We start from the raw sequence: 15,431 nt of genomic DNA on the forward strand, positions 1-15,431 counted from the left end.
AACTGGGGGGAATAAAAACGAAATATCTTGGCAACAGATACCCACAATCTTCCTGTGTCTCTGTTGCCATAGCAACCAGGCTATCACTATGTATGCTGAGCCAAATTATTTTTACCTGTTTCTTCTGACCACTGGTATTTTACTTCTTTTCTTCAAGCATCTATTTTCAACCTGATTTCTTTGGCTGACAAAACTTTTAAAGGAGGCAATATTTTCTCCTTCCTTCATTTAAAAATATGTGATGAATGTACAAAACCAAACAGGTGTTTTGTTTTTTTTTTAAAGCAATTATACATAAATACTTGCCCTACAAGCTATGGCTCTTAGTTGCTACTAGGGTTTCATAAGGATGCTATTCTTTCATCATCTAGAGTACAGAGAAGTATGACTTTTGAGCTAATTAAGGTGTTTTAAACTGAAATAAAACTGTACTTTAATTTAGAATACGTCAGCAAATATTAATCCATTTTGATATGCATATAGTATTTAGTGAAAATAGACAAAAATTATTTGTTGCTTTTTAAAAATCACATATTTCCTTTTTCAAAATAATGAATATCTTTATTTTAGATTTAATAGCAAACAACATGCTTGTAGTAGTCAATTGCTACTTAAATGTCTTTTTATCTTTTCCTCATCATAACTTACAATCTTAGAATATATTTATTTGCCCAGAGAAAACTAGATAACATAATCCAGGATCTCAGATCAAAGCTTTGTATTCAATAAAAGGTCCTTGACTTACACATTTTTTGCATCATTATTGTACATAAAGCTTTGACTTACAGTTGGTAAGCACTCACAAATATTGACTCCATAATTATCTTGATGAATGTGCTTTATTCCTACTTGTAGCATCCACATATATTTTTCATTTCAATTTGCATGTATAGACATAGATCAAACCCAACATATGGGGAAAACACTAGATGGGAATTTCTGTTTTGCTGTGCCAGGTTTGATGGTATTCTATAAATAATAATAAGACAATGAATGCAAAGCTAACGTCATATTTAATTGGAAGTGTTCAGAGGCACTTTTGGACTCCTGCATTACATTTCAAATTTAATTTGGAATTTTGTGATTATTACTACTTCTGGCAGTTCAAGATGCTCCATACAGTTTTACTGAGGTTTGCATGATTTTATATTAGTTTAGGCAAGAAATGAAGTTTAGGAAAATATTTAAAACATACCGTAGAAGTATTGTGAATTTTGTTTTTTGTAATTTCATGAGTGAAGCATCAGTGAGGCTTTATAAAAATAACCATCGAATATAGACTTTTAAGTTAAATGTAATTTTTAATTCATGACTATGATATTATGGTTTATAATAAACATAATATTTGGTCTTCATGTTCCTTACACAGAGCTCTTAAACCCTTGATTGTTCTAAGTGAAGAGAATGACAAACGTCTTTGTTGTTAATGGGGTAACTCTGGAAAGACCCTAAGTCACCTCAGGTCATCTGTGGATGGGGGCTGATCATCAGTGGAACGAACCATGTGACTAGATTGTTGGAACTTTCAGTCCCAGCCCCTACCTCTGGTGGGGAAAGGGGTTGAAGGTTGAATCTATAGCCAGTAGCCAGTGAGTTAATCAATTATACCCATGTAATGAGCCTCCATAAAACCCAAAAGGATGGGACCAGGAGAGGGCTTGAAAGCTGTCCACCCCCTTCTCCACACCTTGCCCTATGCAACTCTTCCATCTGGCTGTTCCTGAGTTATATCCTCCTAAAATAAACTGGTAAACATAAGTAAATGTTTCTCTAAGTTCTGTAACTGCTCTAACAAATTAGTCAAGTCCAAGGAACAGGTCATGGGAACCTCCAGTCTGTAGCCAGCCAGTCAGTCAGAGGCACAGGGGTCTTGTGGCTGGCGTGCAAAGTGAGGGGGGAGTTTTGTGGGACTGAGCTCTTAACTTATGAAATCTGGTGCTATCTCCCAGGTAAGTAGTGTCGTAATTGAATTGAATTGTAGGATATCCAGCTGGTGTCAGAATCTGAACTGGAGTTAGAATTACAATGGCATTATTAATGAAACTGTTGCTATATATAAAACCACTTTCAATTTGTAGTTGCGTCAGAAAGATATTTTTTAACATTGTCATTGAAGAAAGTTTAGGATTAAATTTATCCAATATGAGAGAAACCACAGAAAGTGTTAAGAAATTTTGTAGTATTAAGCCTGAAATGATAAATTATTATTTTTGGTTTTTATTGAGGCTAATTGATATACAAAAATTGTACACATTTATAATTTTAAACATTAGCTAATAAAATCAATACTCTCTCTCCATTATAAGTCAATCTCCATTTCTAAACAAGTCCTGAATTATAAGCATTGTTTTGGGTTTCTGTCAAAAGTGAATATAAGTTTAGAGCCATTGAAAAACATGAAGAGATAATGAACATATTCGTAATGGACAAAATTCAGTGGAAAATAAAAAGCCATAATCTTTGAGCTCTTCTTTATGTCAGTACTACCAGTGTAATTTTGCTTTTCCTGCAACTGAGTGGCATGCCACCAACAAAAACCAAAATCTTTTATCCTAATCTAAAATTAGCATAAGAAAAACAGGATATAAGCTTACACAAAAGATAATACTGAAATGAAGCTCCCCTGTTAAAGATTGTTTTCTTCTGCTTTTTGAGGAGTTTGAGGAGTTCTAGAGAAAATCTACCATATCCTCTTTCCTATTTCTGTGGACTCACTTTTCTGGTAAGTTGCTACTAAACTTTCAGATTAAGATTTGACTAAACATCCCAATGTTACAGGTATGTCTAAACACCATCCTAACTTCTGAGTAGACCTAGTGGGCATATAGGGAACCAGTACAGACTCATAGAGAGGGTATACTTTAGAGATAAAGAACTTCAAGCTTGGGGTCACATGATCTCACTTTGAAGGCTACTTCCACCACTTCCTTATGTGACCTGGGCAAGTTGTTTCCTCTCTCTAAGCTTGATTCCTCCTCTATGAGATGGAGATGTTAATAATAGTACCAACTCACAGGAAGGACTGTTATGTGGATTCAAACTGATAATCCATTAAGCCACTTAGCATAGAGCCTGGCACATTGTGAATGCTCAATCAATGTCAGCTATTATTAAATCTATCATAAGTCTATTTTCATGCCAATAATACACTTAAATGAATCCTAAATAATGGGAATCTATTCTGGCTTTAGAGTTCTATGTGGATTTCAGGATTATATGGCCTTTTAAACATTCAGAGTTTTCTTTCTTGTAACCTAAGTCTCCAATTTCTCCTAAAACTTATTTTCTTGATAGTGAAGCTATGGAAAATTATACTGTGAACTAGCAGTAATTCCTTTCCCCATCATCTTTTCACCAAATTAAAGTTTCCTGGTTCATTTAGGACCCTTCATATGTGTTATTTTCTGATGATCACTATACAGATTTCTATTATATTCATCAGACATTCATTCTTCTTAAGTACTCATGCAATAAGTTGTAGAATTATTTGATCGTAATCCGACCAGTACTGAGTCTAAAAGAAATGTGAGCTACTTTTAGTTTCACAATCTTGTAACATTTATTATATTAGTACTTATAAACGCTATTATTATACATTGTTATATAGTGTTTCTGCAACTAGTTTATTACCCCTTGAGTATTGGTACTAGTTTTTATACCTTTGTGTTTCTAGTGCCTATCCAGCACATAATGCATAACGCATTATGGTGTGTGTGTGTTTGTGTGTGTGTGTGTGTGTTTGTGTGTGTTTGAGAGAGAGAGAGAGAGACTGATGTTTAGCCTGAATTCCTATCTTCATCCTTGCAATGGGCCACTTATTTTGTTTTCCTTCTTTAGAGCCTCCCCTCCCCCACTGCATTTTTCTGATAGGGTCATTGGCCAAGGGGCTATGCTTCTTAGACCACAAGGATGAGCACAGGGCCATGTTGGAAAGTAGAATCCTCAGGAAGGTAATGGACACCAGAGGACAGAAGGCCCTTCTCATTCGATTACCAACTGTGAGCATTATGTGAGTTGAGACTGAGATCCTTGCTTCTGTAAGATGTGGAGTAAAGTTAATATAGAAAAAAGCGTAGCTGAGATGGCAAGAATGTCATCACCTGTTCAAACAATGAACACAGCAGCCACGGCCCACAGCAGATCTGTCCTTGCACTTTTTGGTTATGTGACCCAGTAAGTTCCCCCCCCTTCATATTTTGCTTAAATGGTTCTAGTTGGGCTTCTGTTACATTCTGTTATGGCATTGACTGATTGATAAAGTCTCATGAGACTGGACGATAAATATTTGGAACCCATGGTGCCTTCTTAAATCTTCCTGATATGCTTATGCATATGCAGGGAGAGTGATCTAATACCAAATTTGTAAAAGCTGAACATGACAACAAATAATACATTTTATCCTAAAAATTAACATAACATTTGAACTAGTAGAATTAGCCTCAGGAATAATGAAATCATACAAGAGTGCAAAAGTTCAGTTTACTTTTATTTAAAAGGGGGTAGATATAGCCAAGAATTTGATCCTCAACTGAGAACCACAAATGCATGGTAAAAGCAGATCTTTATTCTCCACCCACCCAACTTTTCTTCCAGTTCATTGTTCTCTCTCCACCACTCCACTGGAATTTGGTAGGAATTAGCCAATGAAGGCCCTGTCTTCCGAGGAGGAACCCTACTATACATCAGCCTGTACTAGCTAGATTGTAGTTAAAAAAAAATCCACACCTTCTGAGAGTTATTTTCTATTTTCTCCAATTAATAGAGAAGGTCATATGGAATATGACATAAATGGCTGATGCATTCCAGAAGTCTGGTCTATAAGACCAGCCAATGAAAAGAGTCTCTGGACCTGAAACAACAGCCAGAATCAGAATCTTGCCTATGGGGAGAATTTGGAAGCATCTACTTTGGGGATTTCTGACCAACAGACTTACTCTTGCTTAATTCTCTTCAATGTCTTCAATGGTCCATTTCCAAACCTTTTAAGATTCTTCTTATGCGTTGTGTATTATGGTAGGTTCTAGTGATACAAACACCTTACGTTTCATTCTTTCTCTGGTACTCACAGTTCCCCAAATGTGCCCCATTCCAGATTCTAATTCCTAACCTTGAAACTTCTCAAGCTTCAAAACTTGTCAAAGAGTTTGTGTTCCCCAACCACCATCCCAAACTCCCAATATAGGTAAGGTTTCTTCTTCCAGTAACGCCTGCACTCTGCTTACCTGTAGTATAATCCTTCACACTGCATCCTAATGCCTATGGACTGTGCTTGTCTGTCTCTCTCACTTCTCAAAGGCACAGTATTTGCCTTTTCATATGAATTCCCGGAACTTATCACTGTACATACTAGCTCTTTATAAATGCTTGTTGAGTGAATAAACAAATACATGAATGCATGAACGAACGAATGAATGAATGACTAACATCACCCCTACTCTGCAGAAGCTCAGTGTAGCTGGGGAAGAAATAACAATTGGGCTAATTAGCAATTAACCAATGTATAATAGAGATAAGATCCAAATACTGATAGAGCATAACATGAACAGAAATTAATTGTTCCTTTCATTTTATGCCTTTTTCTTGATGTCTGCTCTATTGTTGTGCTCAGAGGAGTGTTTAAAATTCACTATTGAATGATCTATGAACAAAACCCTGATTTCTTTTGAAGAATGGGTTACCATACAAATTTATTAGGGGAATAAAACAAGAACATTAGATAAAGAAAATACTGCTGGCTGCCTACAGAAATACAGTGACAATATCTCAACAAGGAGAATTTCCATACAAGCCTAACAAAGGGAATAGTAAAATCTTTGGGTTATTACCAAGTTTTTTTAGTGATTAGAGGACACTGATATATGTTGTGAATATGGAAATTCCAGAGAGAGTTATGATGAGGAAACTTCACAAACATTACGTGAGGCTAGTCCTGCTTTCACGTATTTAAACAAAATTTCCAGAGGCAATGTCTACAAGAGGAATTTCTCAATATTCAATCTCTACCTTGTTTGGTTTTACATGTAGGCAGTTTGCAGATTTGTTACTAAGAGCTACAGATGGCACTAAAAGGAAGATGGAGCGTTCCTACCACCTCTTTTTTCTAGTATTTGGTCCCAGCCTTTTTTCAGTCCCTCATCATTTCTGGCCAGAACCATAGCCACTTAAGTGTTCTGTCGCCACGATCTCCTTATCACTGGATTTTTCACATTGTTAAAAAAAAAGTGATCTTTTATAAAACAGGATCCAATTCAAATCTTCCAACATCTTTAGGGTGCATTATTTTCAATTAGGGTCCTTTGGAGTCTGTGGGAGGGGCACTATACTATTAGGGTAAAGTATAAAAAGCTGTAGGAAAGTGATGGGGTTTTTTTGAGGGCTTGGGATTACCTCAGTGGTAAGTAATTTAAAACATTTTTTAAAATGTTAAAACAAATACTGTGTTATTATGAAAGTAAATATAAAGAGGGCTTTTTATTTTATTTATTGAGAGAGAGAGAATGAGAGAGAGAGAGAAAGAGAACATGAGTGGGGGCAGGGGCAGAGGAAGAAGTAGACTCCCTGATGTGCCGGAAGCCTGACATGGGGTTCAGTCCCAGGGCCTTGGGATCAATGACCTGAGCTGAAGGCAGACACTTAACCGACCTAGCCACCCAGGTGCCCTTAAAAGAGGAATTTAAAAAGAAAGCATGAGACCTTAAAAGGATGCCAAGTGTTTGACAGTAGTTGTCACATTTTACTTAGACTCCCAAGGCACTTTTGTGAAAAGGTAGTGAAGAACCATCTAGAGGGGAAAGTTGCGCCTTTCACAAGTCCTTGCCCAGCCTAGCCTCTCCCTGGGCCAGGAAAATACCTGTTCTCAGAAGACATATGGACTTTTGTGCCTCCACAACTTTCTTCTTGCTGTTTTCTCTGCCTGGGATTCTCACGCCTTCCCTTTTCACCAACTTCCCCTCCCTCCCTCCCTCCCTCCTTTCCTTCCTTCCTTCCTTCCTTCCTTCCTTCCTTCCTTCCTTCCTTCCTTCCTTCCTTCTTCCCTTCCACCTTTTCACCCTTCCTTCCTCCCTTCTTTCAGTAAACATTTCATGAACTCCACTCTGCCAGGTGTTCTACTAGGTTCTGGTGATGTAGGGATAAAATGCAGAGATGGTGAGGAGGGCAGAGAGAAGTCATACAAAAACATTACTGAACAGAATAATGACTAGCATTGCATGTTATATACTTAGCACTGTGATGAACATTTCCACACATCACTCCGCTTAATTTTTACGTCAACACTGAGAAGTAAGTTTTGTCGCTAAAACTTGCCTGGACGTCACACAATGAACGGCACTCATCTCCATGGCATACCATCAACGACCTAGCCAAAGTTAAATCACAAGTGCATGTGACTCTAACTTGTGCTCTTAAACATCACCTACTACTCAATGTGATACATAACCTTCTGGATCTAGATGAAATGCCCCATCATATCTCTCTTTCTTCTCTGAAAATTCTCCTTTTAAAGCATAATCACTTTCCGCCTAAGTATGTTCCTGTATTCATTATTAGCACAATTTCATTATGGCTATTTGCAATGTTTCCTCTCTCACCAGGCTTAGAAAGAAGAAAGTCCCCAGAGCAGACGCCCCCTCTGGTCCACGTGTGCGTCACCCTGTCCCAGCGCAGCGGAGGTGCTAAACGTGGCAGGACAGGGTGGACCCTATGGTAAACCAAGAGCAGGAAAGCTTTGCAGAGATCACATTTGGCTGCCCACAGACTTTAAGGTGTGCCTTGTTTGGCTTAAAGAAGCATTTTGAATTAGTTTGCCAACTTTTGGAAAGTAAGTGCTTATCTTAAATCCTGGATTTCCAGTTTCTTTTTTAGATTGGAAGATTTGGAAAGCTTCATCAAAGATTCTTACATGACCACAACTGGCTCGAGCTGAATGGTGACCGTCTGCTGTCGAGGGGCCCTGCACCTTACACTTCACTATATTCTCCACTACTGTTGTGCTGTCCGGCAACTTCGCTCACTTAGGCTACTGACAGGGTCCTGACCCCAATATTTGCAATCAGTCCTCTGTGCAATTTCTGAAACTCTTAATTTCTATATTATGGGATTATTATAAATAATCCTTATAAATTATAATATTAATATAATTATTATAAATTATTTTTCATTTCTAGTTTACTAAGTTAAGAAAAGTGAAATGCTAAGGATAGAAAACCTCACTACTACATAAATATTAAAATATATACTAGAGATGCTCTCAAGTATGGCATGGTAGAAAGCCTCATTACTACATACACATAAAACTGGGTCATGGACATTGGGGAGGGTATGTGTGGTAATGAGCACTGGGTGTTATATAAGATGGGTGAACCACTGATCTGTACCTCTGAAACCAATAGTACATTATATGTTAATTAATTGAATTTAAATTAAAAAAATAAAACATAAATATATATATATAGTAGAGTAATGGCATGTATAATATCTCATCTCAAACACAGAGGGCTCAGTTCTATTTATAGCTGACTCACAGTCTTCACATAATTCTTTCAGCTCACACATAATGGGTTATTTACAGACCAACTCTAGTACTGCTGGTAGTGATTATAATTACAGAAAAACCTTTACCAATTCAAAATCTTCAGGGTTTGGGACAGAGATTGGGGCCAGGTTTACCTTTATATTGTGACAGTTCTTGAAAAGATTTGCTAAGCAAATATACCAAGTAAAGTGTTTGTAAAAGAACTGTTTCCTTGACACAAATTTTAAAGTCATGAATTCCCAACAATGTAAGTGCATTGTAAGCAAAAGCTAGATATTGCTTAGGTTGGTATTTTGATATAATAAGTACAAATTATTTTTATCCATTCTTTAAAGTAGGGCTCCTGCTAGACAGTACATTTTTACCCTAGTTCAAATTGCAATATTTATTTGGAAACAATAAAATATTGCTCCTGTGAAATGTATTATTTACTCTGACTTTTAATCATTTCAGCTCTTTTCCTCAAGCCAACTGACTTATAGCTGAGTCTACTTAGTAGAGTAAGTGCAAAAAAGGAGGCCATAGTTTAGAGTAAATCCCAATTAGTCACCTAAAGTTTCAATAGTCACATCCATTATATTAAGAAACCATGCTTTAATAATGCAGGTGTTGGCAGCAAAACAATAAATGTCCAAACATGATGAATAGCAGGTGAACCACCTCTGCAACAAAGAGAACAATAATACCAAGTTTGCTTAGTCTTGTAACAGATAAGATCACAGTCTATAGTTTTATTTATCTGTTGCATTAGAGGGTTACCCAACATCTCAAGATAAATTGGAGTGCAAATAAATAGCTTACCTCTTTTGATAGTCATTTATAGGAAAAATCACAGGTTTTATAGTGCAGAGAAGAACCTTAGAAATAGTTAAAATTGAGAGTAAAATCATATCCTACCTGGGTGACTTTCTCTGTCACATTGTGTGTTCGATCTTTAACCTTGGGTGCAATAATGGTTTTATCTGAAGAAGGAGGGGATGCATTCTTTTTTTCAGTTTTGACATCCGAAAAATTCAGGGTGAGCTGTGGAATCTTGTTAATGGTGCTGTATTTATTGAGATTAGAATCTGACGTGGATCCCAGGAGGCTTGACTTGATATGATTAAAAGGCCCTAAAAAAATTGGAAAATATTTGTAAAAGCAGTGTCAGGAGAAATAGAAGAAAGAGATGGTCCTGAATGACCCGCTAATGATCCACAGCCAGTGTCACCCTGCTTTGGGAAGGACTAAATGCAGCCAGCTGATACCTGAACACAAGGTTTAGGGTCACTGTCTGCCAAATGGAATGACACGTGAGTATCCGAGGGTAAGATGGGGTCCAAGGTGTGTACCCAGAAAGCAGATGGCATCTTTAGCTGTTACTTAACTTCTTTCAATAAGGGCTGGAATAAAAAAAAAAAAAAAAAAACTCGACTCCTTATTATTGGCCTATTATTGGCCAAATTGGTTTCTCAAGAATGTGTTTTTATAATCCAGGGATTATTCAAGGAAGGACTTGCCTATGGTTAAAATCCTGTTGGCCATGAAATTTCTGAATGGGCTGTCTACCCAGTTCCAGTATGTATTACTTCCCCTCTGTGGGCCATGACAAGTGACAAGCCAGCTGAGTTTTTTTATATGCTTCTATTACCTGCATGAGATGTTTTATCGAGCTTCTAGAAGAGTCAAGCCCAGATGGAGGAATTTCAGGTAAGATCAAGAAAGGCCAATGTCTTTGTGTGTATGCGTGTGTATTCTATTGAAAACTCTAGAATCCTGTGTGAAGTTTTAAAAATCTTTCCTTTTTTTCTCCTTTCATTTAAAGTTAAGACTTTTTTGGGGGGTGGGGGGGAGGGAACCTCTATAAAAACCATTCCAGAAGAATGTTTTGACAAACATAATTTACAATTGAAATGACATAGTTAGGTAATGGGCTGGAGTTGGTAGTACCTGGTTACTTTTTTTTTTTAATCATGCTATACCTTGGATCTCCAGAAATTATTCATCTTATAGCTGGAAGTTAGTACTGTTTGTCCAAACCTGGTCACTTCTCACATTTCATTTCTTCCCTATGAAAACAATTGGTCAAGGTTTTAGGACTCCTGGCCCCCTTGTCCAGGACGAATACACTGACCAGCTACATCTTGAGATGAACTTACTGTGTGTTGCTTATGGAAAGTCAAGAAATGCTCCAAAGAGTTTCTTGTACAATGGGTTTTGCAACTTTTACCATTATATAGCTCTTAAAAATTGGCATCAGGAAGAATTTTATAGAAATCCTGAGCCCACGAGTGTTACCCAGCTGTTATCTTGCTGCCTCAGAGAGTGCTTAAAACATAGAAACTGCATGACTGAACTTGCTAGTCAGCAAATTTTGCCTTATACTATTTTTTATTGTTGTTTTTCAGAATAAAATGAATATATTTTAGGGATCAAAAAGCACTTTATGCACCAAACAAGGTCTAAACACCTGAAAATTAGATTTATAGGTTGTGTATTTTGAACCACAATAATAAATCAACTCAGCTCAAATAGAACTCTAATAAAAAATATCCATCACTTAGTTCATAGTTAACTTGGAGAAAATTCGTACTATATTCATTTATGAAAGTTCATGTTAGGTTATTATAAAAGTTTGAAATGATTTTAAGAGAATTTTCACCTATGTGGCAGATACTGTGTTCCCTGAGGCGCATTTCTATTCATCCCCTGAGTTTTATCCATGATCATGATCAAGTCCATCTAGGTGAAAAATGTCATTGAGCTCTTTGGGCATTTATTGTCCAATATGCTCTCATTTGCATGTAGATTCGTATTCTCTTTTCCATTTATATGACAAAGAGAGAAATATGAGCCAAAAGTGGCACCATATTAATCTAGAGTCCAGACAGGTCTGACAGAAACTCCATCCTCTAGGTCTCTTTACAAGTCTCCACCACACACCATTGATTTATTATTGTAACATATCCTACATAGTGTTTCCTTTTTTGTATCGTTCTATGGCTATATTCCAGGCCTATATCTCAAAATTTATAATTTGTAAAACATTCTAGGACTTCAGACTTCTAAGATAATGCCTTTTCCTCAATTCTAATGTCATATTTTCACTCATTAGGTATTTTTATTACACACAGGTATACTGAGAAGAGATTAGAGAAAGCTGAGCTCAGATACACAGTTGTGTTTAAAACCCTTATGCCCATCTTCGAATTCTCTTTATCATCCTTTTATGTGGTGGATTTCTGTAGAAATGGATGGATGGTGGATTTCTTTGTCTACAGAGTTATTTAAAAAATTGGGCAAAAACATGGATGATCTATGACGTCAAGGCAGGCAAACACTGTTAAGTAAAACTTTGATTGTCCTTGTGGTCAGTTCCAATAAACTCCCCTGAATTGGCTACACCAATGAGCAAGAGGTCTCAACTATGACAGTACTTCATCCTAGGGACATTTGTGGGGACACTTTTGTTTCTCATAATGATGGGAGGTGGCTATTCTTTCACCTCGAAAAAACTAGCCCATATCTCTCAGTGGGCATTCATGTAGGTGATAGAAAGCCTGTTTATAATGATCTGAGCCTTGAACCTGTGTCACATCTAAAGAGCACAATTTACTTTTAACATGATTTTAATATACATTGAGCTTTCCTGAGCTACAACTACCATGTAGGGGAAAGAGTTTTACATTGTTTTGTTTGGAACTTTACCAAAAGTTGTTCGCCATTTTGGAAAATCGTATTACTTGGAGCTATGGTACTTGTGGCATTTGAATTACCAAAATGAAATTTCAGACTTCTGGTTATAAGGTTATAGTTTGTGTTTGCATGTTATGAATAAATATGTAAGCAAACAGATTTGAGTCTTTTTTTTTGCCAGTGTTGGAACCAAAGATTAAATTTGCAGAGAATTGTTGGAATCACAGTGAAAACAATTAGTAAAATTTCTTTTAAAAATATTTCATATTATTGTTCTCTATATATGTAAAATGATGCATGATGCAATTAAAGGAAACTATGGATAAGAGCTAAACACTTGAATTATTTGTCTTGACATTGCCTGTTGGTTTTCAATCTCACTTTAGTAACTCCCTAGAGATCTGCCACAACACCTAGATGTCTTGATTGCCATTTCTTGCGTCAATACATCTTCTAGTCCCATTGTTTAGGAAGACATATGATCTGCAAGGGCTTTTTGAAGTATTGGAAGAAGAATATATGTTCTGACATTTGGTGGGATTTCTTTCTTCAGTGTAATTCATTAGTATCACATGTTATCACATAGGGAACCATGCTGACATTACACTGGGCTGGTAAGGGCTGGCTCATTTGTGAGAATATTATACTTCCTTATTTTCTCTCCAGTTTATCTTGGTGTATTTTTCATAATTCAATTTGGTTATTTCCTATTTTTAAAATTCATATATAAATAATTCTGATCTGTTATTATTTATTCCAATAGTGGTTTTTATTTTGTTATCTACCCATACTCCTGCTTTGTCATACAGTACTTATTCAGACAATTTAATGCTCTTAAAACCATTTTTTTTAAATGTCTGATCATTGCATTGTATCTTCTAGTGTAGTTATATCTGAACATCAACATATTGAGAAAAATACCATTTTATTATAAACGGCTTTTCTTGTATTCCTCCTTTACATTATGGTTAAAGAATCATACTGATCTTTTAGAAATAGGTTAAATTATCTCTAAATGTTGTTACAGGATAGTAAAATGAGTATAACAAAATACTGTAGAAACAAGGGGACATTGGGTCTAACAGGGCTGAGAAACCACTGGTCAATACATGTCATACTCACATTTGCCCTCAGAACATTATAACGTCATTGAGTCCATATTTTAGCTTCTCATATTTACTTGTGGCTAAACTTTCTGAACTGTTACTCTATTCTGTGTTTTTTTTTTTTTTAAGTTCTTAATATCAGAGATTTAATCTAGGCTTTCTTTTAAATCTATACATTTAAAGAATTCAGCAAAACCTTAAAATAATCCATGCATGCTACTTAGATAAGACATTTACAATCTATTTCATCCTGCATAACCTAGATAATTATGCTTTTTTCCACTGATTTTGAAGTAGATGTTTATATGCAGAAGTCTGAGACTGCAAGATGATCAGCATTAGCTTAGGTTCCTCTAAAACCTATCTAAATTCTAGTGAAAAATTTTCCAACGCTTCAATTAAGATAGGTATCCACAATATTCTCATTTTACTAATTGTAAATCTAAGCAGACAGACTATGAGGCCAAACGGGAATAAGCATCAAGGACTAGAAATTAGAATACAGGGTTTCCTACCTCCTAGGTCTATATTGAGAGAGGCCTTGGTTGAGGATTTAAAGGTGAAAGGCAGCCTCCCTGAGAGTGATCATGAACTGATGGGATTTAGGACTCTAATGAAAGAAAGGAGAATAACCTGAAAAACAAAGTAAATGAATTTAAATAAAATAAATGGGCAGAAATAAAGGGAAATAATAGATTCAATAGAAGGGAATGTAAAACTCAAAAGTACATAGGGGGACTTGATGTTCTTTAGAGAAACATTTGGGAAATGGATGACCAGGTTAAACGTTCCAGTGTACTAGAAGGAGATGAAAAACAGGTGACCAAGTAGAGTAACCAACAGCTAGATAAAGCTCTAATATATTACAAGTGTCTGATTAAATATAAAGTAGGCCAGGTTCCAGCTACAAAGAAATATCCTGAATTTAGAGATCAAGCCAGAGGCTAAAGCAACACCTGGGAAGGATTTTAGATTAAAGATATTTAAAATTTTTATGATGAGGTTATTTGAATTTATCATGAGTTACAAGAAGCTGAAAGAGAATATATTTTCTTTTAGATGGTGCTGGAAAACTAGCCACGGACATATGATAATTAAAAAAAAATAATGCTATTTTCTTTTTTAAAGATCGCTGCTTCTAAAACTAATGATGTAATGTATGGGGATTAACATAACAATAAAAAAATTAAAAAAAAAGATCGCTGCTTTTGAGGATCAAATGGGACACAAGAGAATGAAAGCAAAAACATTAAGGTTATCAAATCATCAGGTCTTTACACAGTATTTCTTAGGGCACTGAGTTTATTAGGCTAAAGTTTAATAAAATATAAATTGCTGAAGTGACTTAACATTAAAAAAATGCAAATGAGTGTCTAATAATTGGATTCAGTAAAAGAACACTGGCAACCAATTTAACACTTAGAAAGATGATAAGTAATCACATTATTTGTAGTCAATATTCATATTGTCTCCTTCAGTGCATGACCCACAATTTTCAGAAGAAAGCTATCACCACTGAAAATCAGTTTGCAAATTCATGTAAGATCGCCAAACCTTGGTAACGGCCAGTGTAGCTTATGAGAAACAAGCTGATTTCCTTTGTAAGTCTGGTAGGTTTTGTGGCTTGAGGAGGTGAAGGCTGTAACAGATCTTGCAAATAGTTTTGTTTCTGATTCACACGTCAGATTCATAGACAAGATGGAAACTGAACATACCATTGTCAGTGGGATGCAGAGTCACTTGAAATAATAAGGAGGTGGAAGCAATAGAGGGGTAAAGTTATATTAATGACCTATTTACTAAGTAGGGTAAGTGGGGTTAATTTTTGTGGATGACTTGAAAAGCAGAATAGACAGAGAAACCACTAAATTTGAGGTGAAAATCCGTTTATGCATAGTCGAGATAGGATTAGGTTCACCTCTCACAATATTAAAGAAATTGTTAAAAAATTTTATGTACATACACACATATAAGCAGCATACACAGTTTATTTGAATTCACTTTTTCAATACTTGATAAGGAGTTACACTTAGATCTCTGGAGTCTCATTTCAAAGAGTCAGAGTGCCAAGGAAATTTATTCAAGGGAAACAAAATTAATACTAAGAAAGATCATTA

The 15,431-nt window shown here is 36.0% G+C and overlaps 1 protein-coding gene across 9 annotated transcripts in view; it reads right to left on the reverse strand.

The window, feature by feature from the left end:
• KCNH7 (potassium voltage-gated channel subfamily H member 7) overlaps positions 1-15,431 on the reverse strand; it is a 639,535-nt gene that overhangs the window by 119,078 nt on the left and 505,026 nt on the right. For all 9 annotated transcript variants that reach the window (XM_078070889.1, XM_078070893.1, XM_078070894.1 and 6 more), the window contains one exon: positions 9,431-9,645. In XM_078070889.1, coding sequence (XP_077927015.1) covers positions 9,431-9,645 — 215 coding nt within the window. The remainder of the gene's footprint in view (positions 1-9,430; positions 9,646-15,431) is intronic.

This window comes from Halichoerus grypus, chromosome 4 (assembly GCF_964656455.1).
Source record: "Halichoerus grypus chromosome 4, mHalGry1.hap1.1, whole genome shotgun sequence".
Taxonomy (NCBI): Eukaryota; Metazoa; Chordata; class Mammalia; order Carnivora; family Phocidae; genus Halichoerus; species Halichoerus grypus.